Source organism: Gobio gobio (genome assembly GCF_949357685.1).
Source record: "Gobio gobio genome assembly, chromosome: 9".
Lineage (NCBI taxonomy): Eukaryota > Metazoa > Chordata > Actinopteri > Cypriniformes > Gobionidae > Gobio > Gobio gobio.
Window position 1 is genome coordinate 49099604 of NC_137115.1, and position 15397 is coordinate 49115000.

The window sequence follows — 15397 nt, forward strand, 5'->3', positions numbered from 1 at the left end:
ATTGTTCAAGTGTTTTTTTTTTTATCCAAAAATCTTACATATTGTACCTTTAAATAATAAATGAATACATATATTCATAAAATGTTCATCAACACATTAATATTGTAGGCCTATATAACTTGTAATAGATACCTTATTGAATATACAACATAGAGGACACAATATATGTAAATGATCAGAGGTGGACAAAGTACACAACTCCATTACTCGAGTGAAAGTAAAAGTACTACTGGTCAAAATTACTCTGTTACAAGTGAAAGTTGTAAAACCATTTTTACTTAAGTAAAAGTACAGAAGTACTTGCTTTTAAAAGTACTTAAGTATCAAAAGTAAATTTCCTTTTTTATGTCAATGCATTATTTTATTTATTTTGTTCCATTGTTGTATAAATGCACGCTATGCCATGGTGGTTTAAGCCAGTCAGTGATGCTCCATCCGACATGCTAGCATACAACCACCTTGAACTAATTTAAATACTTAAAAGTTACAAAGCTTTTTACAAAGCTGCTGTCACTTTAAGGCAGAATGCACAAATCCTACACACTGATACACATCCGATATTCCCCCAACTGTTTACATTCACTTAAGACATAATCAACTTTGCTTACGTGAATACTTTCCAAAATGAAAATTTTGACATTTTGTGTGTATTGGTCTGTTTAAGTGCGAAAAAAAACATAAAAGAAAGCTATTCAGTACTCGTGCTCTGGCATCTCAGAGGCACAAAAAACAGACTGAACTGAGCTCTTTCATCATGCTTTTTCAGAATCATCCATTTGTCTACGCATCTCTTTCTCCCAGACATTTACATTTTGCAAAAAAAAACAAAAAAACGTTTAAATAGGGCTGTCAAAAGATTAATCGCGATTAATCACATCCAAGATAAAAGTTTGTGTTTACATAATATATTTGTGTGTACTCTGTATAATTATTATGTATATATAAATACAAACACATTCATGTATATATTTAAGAAATATTTGCATGTATATACTGTATATACATTTATACAATTTATATTATATGTAAATATAAATATTTTATATATAAATATAATACATTTTTCTTAAATATATACATTGTGTGTGTTTTTATATATAAATAATAATTATACACAGTACACACACATATATTATGTAAACACAAACTTTTATTTTGGATGAGATTAATCGCGATTAATCTTTTGACAGCCCTACTTTTAAAGAAGAAAAAATATCATCCACTGACTTGCAAAGCTGCTACAGAAACGACTTTTGACTTCGAGGACCTTGATAGAAATGTAGTGGAGTAAAAAGTAGGCTACGATATTTGTCTTTCAAATGTAGTGAAGTTAAAGTAAAAGCTTCCCTAAAAAATAATACTTCAGTAAAGTAGCCAGATACTCAAAAAGTGTACTTAAGTACAGTACTCAAGTAAATGTACTTCGTTACTGTCCACCTCTGTAAATGATACAAAAGAGCCAGTCTTTGTACCAACTGATGTGAATTTAGATTCGCCATGCATTGCCGTTTAATCAATTAAAACAAGGTTTTATACATATGTAAATTTGGGGCAGAGCTTGGCTCGGGAAATCTCTCTTTTTTTCTGGCTCGGTGCGTTTATATAAACACATGAGCTCGTGGGTAGTCTCAGAGATCCGGTCTGGCTGCACATCCACTCAAATCCATCTGAGGAACGGAGACTGACACTCATCTTCCTCTTCTTCATCATTTCATCGCCTTTGACGACATCAAGCCATGGCTGTAACCGGCTGCTCTCAGTGCATCAAATATATGCTTTTCTTCTTAAACTTCATTTTCTGGGTAAGTTTGTTTGTTTACCATTATAAATATGATTGTTCCCTGTACCATTATAATCATTGAAAGCAGTCCTAAAACACCTTCTAGTAAAACATCGTCGCTATGTTCCCATTAAGTTCTGAAAACGTTTTTCTGAATGTTCTCTGTCCAGTTTCTTCAGTCGCTAAGGAAACATTTATCTTTCTGCAAATATTTTTGGAACGTGACTTTTGAATGTTCTCCGAAGATTCAAAAAAATTTAACATTTTAAAAGCGTACAACTAAAATAATTGTAATATATAAACAAGTGCTAATGTTTTGAGAGCATGATTAAAGACCAGGTAACTTTGAACAAACTGGAGGAATGTTTGTTCTGAGAGAACCTATTCCCAGCCAAAGTTCTGAGAATTTGCCCTGTTTAGCTGGGATGTTTTATTCTTTATCAAGTTATTTTATGATATTATAGGCTACATTTGTACCATACTAATATTTGATATTACTGAAATAGTGTAAAATACTACTATATAAATATGACCAAACTTGTAATTTTTCATAAAAGATCCTGATTTAAGCAATTGTCCCATCTGAAGGGATTAGATGTGCTTTCCCCTCCATTTCATCTCACCATCCTTCTCACAGATTTGTATGTTTGTGTGTTAGAGTTTAAGGACATTTAAAACACATACCTGTACATTAACTAATAAATAATAATTGCATTCCATGTTATAGATAATTTGGTGTTTCCAAATTCCATGCATAATGTTTTGTGCATTTCACAGTCAGTTAAATAGTGTAGTCAGGGTTTGTCTTGTGTATGTGTTTCTTGACATAAAGAAAATTAGTGTCTCTGGCTCCAGAGAGCTTCCTGTAGAATGAGGGTTAGCTGTGGTTTTTCTATATTTTTACACTCTATAATTATGTCCGTGTGCTTTAGGGACATGAATACACATTAAAATAACTTGAGCAGTTACGAAAGAGCACAAAACGTACACACAAACACACAACAATTTACGAAGTTATTGCAGCATATGTTGTCTTTTTCTTTGTCTCTGTTGACATCACAAACAATGATATCATAGAGTAAAACTAACTATGAGTTTTGAGAGATGTCAAATTAGCATTTAGCAGCAAGATAAACATTATGGAATAACATTCATTACTGGAAATAAATGATGTTTACCTCAGTTCTGAGTTTAAAAATAAAAATCACGTAACTTTTCTGACTCATCTTAATAAAAGTACAATGCCGCAATTAAATTCACGTTTTCATTCAAGACCTTCAACATTCTTGCATGATGTTGTGTGATATCACATCCACAGCGCCAATCCCAAACCCTCTTGAGATGCGTATTGTTTCCTGTCATTGTACTTTACACACTGCCAACACAAAAATATATCTGCCTGACTGGCGCTTCCTGCTGCACAAATGACAAAAAAATAAACAAACAAAGAATATCACAGAGGACTGAAGAGGACCCCCACCCAACTTTTTTGTGCGTGAGTAGCGCTAAACCTATCAGCTGTTTCTTCCCCAAATGCAGGAAGAAATGACCTCCGGGATGACCTCCGGAAAAAGAATTCAAACAAACATTTGTGGGCGACAACGATCTGTAGAATGATTTTAAATTCCAGCTGTTTTAATCAGTCATCAAATGTATTTAAGTAGTGACCCTTTTCTCTGTTTTTCTCTTTGGTCTTCTCTTATTTTTAGCTGGCTGGTGGTGTGATTCTGGGTGTAGCTCTGTGGCTTCGCCATGACAGTCAAACCAGCAACCTCCTAATGCTCCAGTTTGAGGGGACTCAAGCACCAGGAACTTTCTATATCAGTAAGTGCTGGCTAGGCCATTGATGACAAAGGTCTAATTATTAAGTTCAGTTATACAATTGTCAGCCTCCTGTACAGTAAGAGTGAACCCATAGCCTTTTCATCCCTCAAATAGGTTCAGATTTAAAATGTGAACTACTATTTTTGTTCCCATGATCCAACCTTGTTATTTAAACCAGCCACCTAAACCATTATCTTGCCCATTCATTACCGACTTAATTGCTCACTTCTGCTCGATTAATTATATCCTCCTGAAGTGTGGTTTACTTGGACTGTGTCAGTGTTGAGTCTTACGTAACACTTATTTACTTATGTATGTTTTATTATTATGTATGATCCTGTACAATTTTGTGAAAATTAGCAGACCATTTCAAATTATTACTATAAATCATTATTTATTTCTCAACTTCTGTCTGCTCACAACAAAAATGCAGAAAAAACAAGATATGCAGAACAACTGAAGAAGAACATATATTTATTTTTTAGTAATTTGAACAGATAATGCATTGAAAATGTATAAACTTGCATTTGTCCTGTATGTGAGATAATCCATGGCTAGTTGTGCATTAAATGATTTTAATGCATGACATGGAGGGAAAGAACCGCTGTTATTGACGCTTGCCATGCAATATTTGACCGTAAGGATAAAAATGATGGTTATTTTGAATGGCGGTCAGTTGGGGGTCATTAGATCAAGCATTCTGCCCGCTTTAACCCTCATCCTCTCCACCCTTACCTCTAACAAATCCTTCTCTCACGGGTCAAGATGACCCGAAGCCCTAAAATTATAATTATACTATCCAGAAACCTTATATCATTTCATTTTTATAATTTTTTTTCTATTTTTAATGCAATTTATTTGGAGAGATTTTTTTATTTTATTTACCTCTAAATTACTAGATTGTATCAATAATGTTAATATAAATTAAATTATATGACACATTTATGTTCTGCGTTGTAAATGTGTTAAAATTTAACCACTTTATACCTGCGTGCAGTCTGCATTGTGACAAAAATTCAGTTGAAAAAAAAAAAAACATTTATTACTCCCATTCATTTTAATGGGAATTCCTAGGTGTGTGTGTGTACATGTCTGGATCGTGCCAGATTTTTAATAATTTGTTTGACAAAAAAACATTTGCCCTTTTTTTACATTTCCCATTCATTCCTATAGGGGGTCAAATTGACCCGCGAGGGAAGGATTTGTTGCTATTTTTATTACAACCACATAAACTCCTTGAATACAGTAATTTTTTGTGTATTCCAAGTTCAAGTGCGACAAAAATCCTAAGGTCTTGGACCACTCCGATGAATACTTAATATTTAAAAAATGTAAAGAAAATGAATTTCGGGTCGAAAAGACCTGAGTAGAGGATGAATCAGACACAGAGATCAAGTAGTGCTGTAAGATGACATTTATTTGAATGAATGAATGAATTATAGCATTTATTTGAATTAATTATTGAGAGAGAGAGAGAGAGAGAGAGAGAGAAAGAGAGAGATGATAGATGCGTTCGTTTTCAAATTAGCTGCATCTGTTCAACATCTCTCTCTATTAACAATGAAGCTGTGAGATGAATTACTTCAAAATCAGTGATGTTACCCCCAGTTGCTGAGAAATATAATACTTTATAATACTACTTTATTAATGAAAGTCATAGGGCAGTGTTGATAACAAGTGTCTTTGCTCCTGAATGTTTCTGCCTTGTGACTTGTGTGTGTGTGTGTGTGTGTGCTTCAGTGAAAACAGTACATTAATATAGAACGGTGATTAAACTGACTGGAATGACTTGTGCATTAAAACTGTTTAATGCACACCTTCTAGCCAATTAGAATCGAGTATTCAGACAGACCATGGTATAATAATAATGTGTTGAAGTTGGCATGAAGCCTATCGTGGCCTTTTCTTCCCAAATCTAGATTATGAAGGCAAATTAATCTTTAAAATAATGATGTGCACAGATAAATCATTTATAATAAATCCTGATGACCTTGCATGATCAGGAAGTGTTTGCACTATGAACTTTGAGAAACAATTACTCCTGAAATAGAGGTGCAAGTCTCCTCAAAAGATGCAAACAGGAAACTGGGTCTAAGCTGGACTTGGCTGGCCACTAAATCACTTGTGTGTCTGTGCGTGTTCAAATAACGAATATGACGGCAGCAGCAGCGCAGTATCATCGGCGCACAAGAGCTTTGATCCTGTTTGTCATGTAGTCAGTCATGTCGTCGTTCCTGTATTTTCTTTAATAACACTTCATTTTACTGTTTTCACATGAAGCCAGTGATTCTACAGACACACCCACAGGGTGTTTTAAAAGAACCAGGGAAAGACTAAAAGTTACCACAGGGCGTGTTCATACTCCACCCGTTTGTGCACATACATATGCTCACACACACACACACACACACTTAACCACAGCAGATGCACACAGAGAGTTCAGTGGCACAAGGTCAGCATGTTGTGGGCACTCGGATAGAGTCTGCGCCCATTCATTTTTGCAGAAACCATCGGGTTGTCTCTCTCCACTCAGTATAAGTACATGTAGGAACCAGAGCTCCGCCTGTTCCTTTTTTTAGCAGAAACAACCTTTTCTGATTAAAGAAGTTACGGTTGTTGGTCTGGCCCACCCAGAGAAGAAGAGAGAGATGAAGAGTTCTACTCCCACTGCTACTGAACATCCATGTAATTGAAAAAGCCCTGCTCATGTGCCCGTTACACCGCAAATTAGAATGAGCAGTGCTTGGGTTCGCTCAAGTGCCGGTTAAACAACCCTAAAAATATGTTCAAGCCCGGCCGCCCCAGCAAATCATTACAGCTTAGAGGGGAATCTGGCTGGAGAATACTTTCAAATCCCTAAATATAAGTTTTAAACAGAGAGTGGAGCTTGAGCGGCAGGGATGGCAGTGTGATTTGTGCAGTGAAATAAACCTAAAAGAGGATACATCATCATATTGTAACGGTCGGGTGAGCACAGGAACAGGCTGAAGACTCAGAAGATCAAAATGCAAACTTAAACTTTAATAATGATGCTCAGGAACAAACAAAGGCTGCGAAACCTACTCTAACATAACGGTGACAAAGACTGAAGGTGAGGGTGCAACTTAAAGAGATAGTTCACCCAAAAATGAAAATTCTGTCATCATTTACTCACCCTCAAGTTGTTCCACACCTGTATACATTTCTTTGTTCTGCTGAACACAAAAGAAGATATTTAGAAGAATGTTTGTAACCAAGCAGATAGAGCAACCATTGACTACCATAGTAGGGAAAAAAATACTATGGTAGTCAATGGTTGCTATATCTGCTTGGTTACAAACATTCTTCAAAATATCTTATTTTGTGTTCAGCAGAACAAAGAAACTCACACAGGTTTAGAACAACTTGAGGGTGAGTAAATTATGACAGAATTACAATTTTTGGGTGAGCTATCCCTTTAAGTAGAGAACAGAAACAAGATGATTTACTAAACAGCTGAACAGAACTTAACGAGGGTAACCAAGGAAACAAGTGGCGGGAAACTAAGACAAAGGAACACGTGACCGAATCAAAACACAACTGAAAAATCAAACAAACGGACAGACATGTGACACATATAGGCTACTTGTTTCATATAAAAGATGATATATGAGATAAGTATATGCATCATACACAATCTTTTTTTTCTTCTTATATACCCACATAGTCGCATCAGTGAGGGTCAAAAGCAACCCATGTTGAAAAGAAGTGTGCTTAATTGTATTAAATGCTGTACACTTCAACCATATTTAAAAGTCAACAGAAGTTATTATTAAGTTAAAAGATGTACTTAAGTCCTATAAATTTAAAGGGGTGATGAATTGAGAAATCAACTTTCCCTTGAGCCTTTGATATATAAAAGTTAATTGTGATAAAAGAATATCCTGTAAGTTTCAAAGCTGAAAACTTCCTTGTTAGTCAAAGAAAAGCTTTTATAGACACCAGGCCCAGCAAACGCTCCTTCTTAGAATATGTCGACCCTTGACCTCATCGTGTGATGAAGCACCGCCTCAACAGATAAATATGTACGCCTGATTCTGTAGCCCCGCCCACCGACTCGTGGAGCTAAACAGATCGTGCTACCGAGCAATAAACATGCCAAAGATAGCAAGATATTGCGCTGTGCCTGGTTGTGGAAGAACACTGCATAAGCTTCCTTCGGATTCTAATATTGGAAAATGTGTGGTTGAACTTTATTTTTAATGAATATCCAGCTTACGTGGGGAAGACATTGCACGTATGTTCATTTCACCACGGATTCGTTTGTAAACAAGAGACTGGACAGGATGAGATTACATGAATGAATGAAGCAATACACTTATGTGAGTAAAAATGTTTTTTTAATATATGACAGTATTGCATTGTTACAGATCAAATACATTGTTACATTGTGTACATGTCTAACCAAACACAACTTACCACGCTGTCACAGGGCTCGCAAAGCCCAACGTCCCAGGGCTATGTGTTTTTCAGACGGGCTACCAATAGGTATCATCTTAAATAGTGAAATAACATTCCTTTCTTGATGTACGTTGTTCACTCTCTTGACTTGATATTTGAAGGAAAAATACAATCGCAGAAGTTTTGATCATGCTGTCTGCAATGTACTTGGCACGCGCATGTATATCCACCGACCGGGCGGGCCAAGTAATATAAAAATACATTCATATTAATTGCGAGAGATAAATTATTGTGTTTGTTTCATAAAGACATTTTGCGAGTCCTGTGGGACGAATCAGTCCGGTTGCCATTTCCCACCACGCTTTCAAAACAATGCCTCATGCGTACTCATTGGGGAGCCGAAGCTCATTAAATATGCAAAGCTTATCCAATCATAGCAGTGGGCGTTTACTTCCAAGTCTTCAGTGCGGCACGCTAATCAAAACCGAGTGTGTCTTGAGAGAGGCTCAAAACCAGGGCAGAAAATAGCCTATTACTTATTCATTATGAAGTTTTTTAATGTAAAAACGACGCAAACGTCACAAGTAGACCTCAGACAACAGTATAAAAAAAAATAAAAAGCCAGTTCCTGATACCTTTAAACTACAATACATTTCCATTCATTTGCTATTAACATACAGTTTAGTGTCTAAAAACATTACATTCAGTTTGCATATTCTTTTAAAGTATATTTGTATATGCGTAGGCTTTATATTAGGACTGTGTAGTATACACTGTAAACCCTAATGCTCAAAATAATTAATTAATTTGAGTAGGGTAAACAAACTAAACAAATTAGTTCAGTCAAATGAACTTTTTTGAGTATTTAGCACTTTCTTTTTCTTTTGAGTTACAAAACTGACACAGTAAGTAATCTGAATTGTATCATAGTTTTGAGTTTTATGAACTTGTTTCTTTTAATTTAGTCAAACTTATATTTAACTGAAACTGGGCTGGGATTTCTATTTCCCAGCATGCTTTGCCATGAGACTTAAAAGGGAGAGTAAATACTAAAATTAAGTGTTATATAATGTTTGTTTTTTTGTGTGCAGGATTTTGTGTGAGACTTTGTAGTGTTTAATGTTTTGCTATGCTAATTTAGAAGAGTTTCTGTTATGTGAGGTTTTTGGAGGGTTACCATCATGGCGACGAGTGAAGCATGAGTTTGATTTGAGAGCAGATTTCTGTTAAATGTTATATAATGTCATACTCATTCAGCAATTGCCATGCTAATGCTATCAAATCATTGTGTTTCCAATTAGCAAGTTAGCATTTACTGAATTGGCTAGTTAAAGCTACATTACATGATCATTCTAAGCTTACTCAAATATTTCAAGTTAAGAGCAATTATCTACATTTTTTTTTAGTTTGTCAACTTATTCACTTCCTGGAGTATTAAACAGTGGGGTGTTGTGAGTTTAATACTAGGGTTTAGAACAAACTCCATAAACTTTATGAGCAGTAATAATAATGATACATTTACAGAGAAGCTGAAAAGCAGATGTTTTAGATGTGTTTAGAGACGGGCTTGTTTTCAGATGCTGTTGTACGTGTCTGATGGGCACAGAAAGCAAATCTGGCTCTGCTATGTGGAAGTTTCCTGTTTAGACTAGATCTTCCCATGCCTGTTTATAGTTTGTATGCAACATGCTCTTTTACCAATAAGTCTGAGCCTGAGATGTTCTCGCTCTCTCTGTTTTTGCAGTGTTTAAAGCGAGTGTTTAAATCAGACTGGAAAATTTCAGTACTCAGTAGCTTTTTAGTTTTTGCCTCTGAATCTCACATGAATCTCATCAAAGTGAGACATAAAAGAACGGAATTGACTGCAGTTCAACTTTGAGTTGCAGAAATTGCAAGAAGAAAAAGAGCAGTTAGTCAGTGCATTATTTTATTTATCATTCATTTATTTAGCTTTCATTAGGATGAAGACTATATACTCCACACACAGAAGTTTTAAATGCATTCACAAATATACTAATAGGGTTCAAATTTGAGGTAATGTTTAACACAGTTGCACACATGCCATCTAGTGGCAACATATTGCATTAGCCGGTTACTTTTCTACAAAATCACAACACCTGTTCATAAAAATGAGCAGTCCTGTAGAAACATGTGCAATGACTGTGAATCTCTCAGGCTCATGCATATTATTTGTGTTGCTCTTTCAGGTGTGTATGTTCTCATTGCGATTGGGGCTGTAATGATGTTTGTGGGGTTCCTCGGCTGTTATGGAGCTATTCAGGAATCTCAATGTCTCTTAGGAACGGTGGGTTTTGCTCGACTCATTCTGTTCATTCTGCATGCCTCTAATGGATTTACCATTCATCTTCAAAAGACCTTTACGAGAACTATGGGTTACTTACTCAAAACCATTGAATTTTGCATGATTTGTTCATTCATTTCATCAGACGTATATACTTAAGTGCAAACTGTTTGTACTTGGACACTTAACTGCACTGAAGTTAAATTAAAATGTAGCTAACACTTTATAATTTGTTAACATTGTAGTTAAGTACATTAGTTAACATGGACTAACAATGAACAATACTTCTACAGCATTCATTAATCTTAGTGTTAATGTTAATCTCAACATTTACTAATACATTATTATGATCAAAAATTGTTAACATTAGTACCCTGGGAACTAACATGAACATTTTTATTAACTAACATGCTGTAAGAATATATTGCTCATTGTTAGTTCATGTTAGTTAATGCATTAACTAATGTTAACAAATGAGTGTTACCAAGATGTATTATTTGCAATCATATTAAATGCAGTTAGCTGAATTTTAGAGTACTTTTTGATGCACTTAAGAAGGACTTAAATACATATTATATGTAATTTCATAATTCATAATCTTTTAAATATGTTTAAAGTGTAGTGCTAAAGGTAGTGACAACCAAACTAAAATATATGTAATTCTTCCTATTGAAATTTGTATATGATATAATTAAGTGTATTGGTAATTACACATTTATAATGACGATGTTGCAATTTAGTTACATTTATTTTAAAGAATATTAACTTTAAAAGTAATATCAAACAATACATTGCAGTTAAAAATGTGCCTCATTATGGTAGTCAACAATAAATGTAGCCTACTTCTTTAAAGCACACCTAATTATTAAAACATAATTACATTATGACGAAGTGCACTATTTAAAAGTCATGAAAGTGTCGACTTAAAACTAAACTTAAGTGGCCATTTGCAAGTTCATTTTTTTAAAACATACTTTTAAGATTTAAAGTACACTACAAGTACACATTCAGTACAAGCACACTTCCTTTTCACAACAAGGGTTGTGCTATTTAGTCATGATGTTTTTTTATGATTTTTTTGCATTAAATCGTTTATTATCACATATTTTTGTCTTCTTCTCCCTAAGTTCTTCACATGTTTAGTGATGCTCTTCGCCTGTGAGGTGGCAGCAGGAATATGGGGCTTTATTAACAGGGACACAGTATGTACACACACACATAAACACTCAAAGAGCCTGTCTGTATGTTAAGAACTTCCTTTTGAGCGCGTCACTTTCCCGCTTTCTCTCCATCCAGATCTCCACTGAGCTCATTAACTTCTATGATACGGCATACATTAAAGCGGTGGATCCTGTGGAGACACCATCCAGACAGGCAGCTGCCAAAGTTCTGGAGGTCTTCCATGACACAGTGAGTTGCCTAAGTCAGTTCTCCAATTATCAAAACCCCTCTGTTTTTTCCAGCTAATAATCCCTATCCCATCTTTTTCACACTCTTTCGATATCTAGCTTGAGTGCTGTGGTAAAGGGGATGATAATGAACTTTTCACAGCTGTCCAGGCCTCTCTGTGTCCCAAGAAAACCAACCCTGTTGATCTGCTCATCTCTCAGGTATGATAGAGATCTCATGTTCTGGAGGCAATAATGTATACACATAATCATGGGCGTCGGAACCATTGTATGTGGGTGGGACAAGACCCACCCACTTTTTACGATCAATGATATTGGACCCACTCACTTTTATCATCACTAACATTCAGCATGTCTGTTTACCTACCCCTAACCGATAAACACTTATTATTAAACACGTTAGACACTTTATTTCCACTTTTTTAATATTTTCTTCATTTTTATTGAAAATAAATGCCTTTCCGATCTGATATGTGATGGGAAAAGGGAGAAGATTGAGCTCGGCGAAAGGCGGACTCGAACCGGGGGTCGATTTGTGTCAAAACTAGATGCCGTGCGTCTTACCCCTACACTACTGCCGCTCTCATTGATATGGCGATTTCCGTAGTTTTGTCTTTCCGAACTATACGTTTAGCAAGCGAAGTGGTATATTTGTACTTAATGTAATTGACATCTACTCCAGTAAAAAAATTCTGAGGACCCACCCACATTTGTTTTGCTTCCGACGCCCATGCACATAATCACAATATTTCTATTACAATAAAAGACTGTGATGGTTTTAACTCCTCTAGGAATTTTAAGTTGATTCTTATGAAAAGATTTTTAATGAAATGAGGCCAGATTTTGTTTTAATCAGAGATATAGGGCCCTATCATACAAGTGTTTTTTGCCCGTTTCAGCCCGCCGCAGTTTTAATTTTCACATCCAGCGCCACGTTGTTAAATAGCAAATACACTCGCGCCCATCTGTTCTGTGTGCATTTGTTGGCACTTTGCTATTTTGAGGCAACTGAAAACGACTGCGCCCTTTGACCTACAGTATTTTTTGTGTTATTTAAAGGGCGCTTTACTAATATGCGGGTGCACAACGTGCGTACACTCTGCTTGTTACACACACAGGTATCTGCAGCAGCACACAAACATTTTTAAATATTAAAAATAAAAAATATTAAAATTCCTCTCTGGAGAAGCACTCAGTCTTTCCTCTCGCAAATTCCCCCATGGTGCAGGAGCAACTGGTTTTTAAAGGGAATGGGAGATGAGACTCTGATTGGTTTATTGCACGTTACGCCCAAAACACACCCATGACTCATTAAGAGACTAGGTACAACCCTTTTAGACCATGCGCCTGGCGTGCTGACCATTTTTTCCGTCGTTAAACTAGCAAAAGTGGATTCGGACACACCCTGAGTGCACCTGCACCATGAGCTTCAGACCATGAGCTCAGATCTTTAAAATGGGGCCCTTAGACTTTAAAACAAAAAAAAATATTTCTTGTTTCTATAGGTAATTATTTATTTACCTTTTCTATTTTTCACTTGTTGAATTGTTTTCACAATTCACAGATTCATACTAATTCTAAGCAGTTTGAAGAAATTAAAGGTGAAAAATATGATTGTTTAAGTAAAAACCAATAGATGCAAATAATTTAATAGATCCTTGAGAAATCGTGTCGGTTTATGACATTAGGTTTATTATAGTTTATGTTAAAACTGTAATCCAAATTGATAGAAATTTGATATGCAATTCAAATACATAAATCTTATATTTAGGCCTAAATATTTTTTGAGTTGCTGGCATGGCGCTAAATTATATATAAACAATCAGCCCATAACAATATAAAATATGATATTTTGATAGCTGACTTTTTGCTTGTGGATGGACTGTTTTTTTTTTCAATCGCTTTGGCTCAATTTTCGTATAATTTTTTTCCCTCAAAACAAAGAGTTCAGATTTGAAATTTGAATTTCTTATTTATGTAAGCAAATTACATGTGGGCAAAAAAAATAAGTACAATATTGTCTACAATTTGCTCAATAACTAAATGCACATGGCTTGTTGATCAAATCTGATGAGTTGATTCTCAATGAAATTGTCACAACTCTTCACAACGTCTAGACATTCTTTCATCGTGTGCGCCATCACACGCAAAACGATCCATTCAGTTATCAAAATCTGTCAGACATGCATTAATATATTCCATAAATATCTGACATGCAATGTTTGTAATGTCTGCTAAATTGGCAAGTGGCCTTTCATTATAATGAAAGAGGAATCACAATCGTATTAATCAAGTTTGGAATTGTATGGAGTTTGGCCAGCACAATCATTTTACAATTTTTGAACATGGAGGAACGTCACAACCCTAAACAGCAGCAGCAGCTACAGCAGGACTGCATGAAGACATTTATGTCAATTTACTGACACAGTAACTAGGTTTTGAAGCATGAATGAAATGTTTTGGGCGAGTTGCTACATTTTGCAGACATGCAATAGAGTTCTAATGTTGCAGCAAACCGATGCGACAATTGCACTTCCATTTTAGAAAATGTTAAACGATTGAAAAAACTATAACTGATGTTGTGCACTTCAGAGTTGCCACATGAAGCTAAGGGACCTGTTCTCTGAGAAACTCCATGTCATTGGATTGGCCGCCCTAGTGATTGCCGTCATTATGGTGAGAACGTACACACATGCACAATTACAGACTTGTACTAAGAATATATCGCCACCCCTCCCAAAATTTCCCTGCGTGTATAATTTCCTCTCTGCTTCGTGTCTAGGTTTTTGAGATGATCTTCACCATGGTCCTCTGCTGTGCGATCCGCAATGCTCCTGCGTACTGAGTTTCTGGATGAAGACCAGGCTGATCACAGTGATGGGCAGGAGGCCATTTGACTTTTGCATTCCCTCTCTTTTCAAGTTCAGATGTCCAAACACTGACCATTGATCCCTGTGTTTGTAGAGAGGACTTCTAGTGTGAATGCACACCGAACGCTATAATAAATAAACCAATAACTGATATCAGGGAAGAGGAATAATGTGATTGACAATAATATGGATAACATTGCTATTATGTTGTATTGTTTTACTTTTATTTAATCAGTTTATTAGATTTTCTCTTACATTGCTCTTACAGTCTATTTTTAACTTTTAGACGTTAAAGTAAAGTAATGTTAGTGTGTGTGTTGTGTGTGCTTGTTTTGTGAAGTAAATCAATGCTATGTTTATTGAGAGATAACCTATGAATCTGTTATGCAACAAGTACATTTGTGTCTTGCATATCCCTGTGCAACATTGCATTGGTTTTAATTAGTCCCTAATGATGATGGCATGATAATCTAATGATTTAAACCCACATGAAACAAATCAAATTATTAATTACTCAATGAGCCCATACTGTTTTTATTTGGGGGACATTCAGTTTATTTCTAATAAATCTTAACAAAAAAATCGGCCAAATTAATGTGTCATGAATGTTGTGTTAGTAATGAATAAGGGTGGGTCCACTTTAGGTTGGGGAAGTGGGGGTGTGTTCCCCTCGGTCCATTCGCGTTCACCGCGTGGCTACCTAAAGCCCGGGGCCCAGTGTGCTTCGACCAAACTTTACCAAACATATTTGCATAAATGTTTAGGGAAAACACATTATTGTACGTTTATTCCA

The 15397-nt window shown here is 35.6% G+C and overlaps 1 protein-coding gene across 1 annotated transcript; it reads left to right on the forward strand.

Moving 5' to 3' along the window:
- The first annotated feature begins 1625 nt into the window (after positions 1-1625).
- cd81b (CD81 molecule b) lies at positions 1626-15192 on the forward strand. The gene is made up of 8 exons (XM_079824754.1): positions 1626-1802; positions 3490-3604; positions 10231-10328; positions 11453-11527; positions 11622-11735; positions 11834-11935; positions 14327-14410; positions 14517-15192. The coding sequence occupies exons 1-8, from the start codon at positions 1737-1739 to the stop codon at positions 14577-14579; spliced, it is 717 nt and encodes a 238-aa protein (XP_079680880.1). The 5' UTR covers positions 1626-1736; the 3' UTR covers positions 14580-15192.
- Positions 15193-15397: the final 205 nt, after the last annotated feature.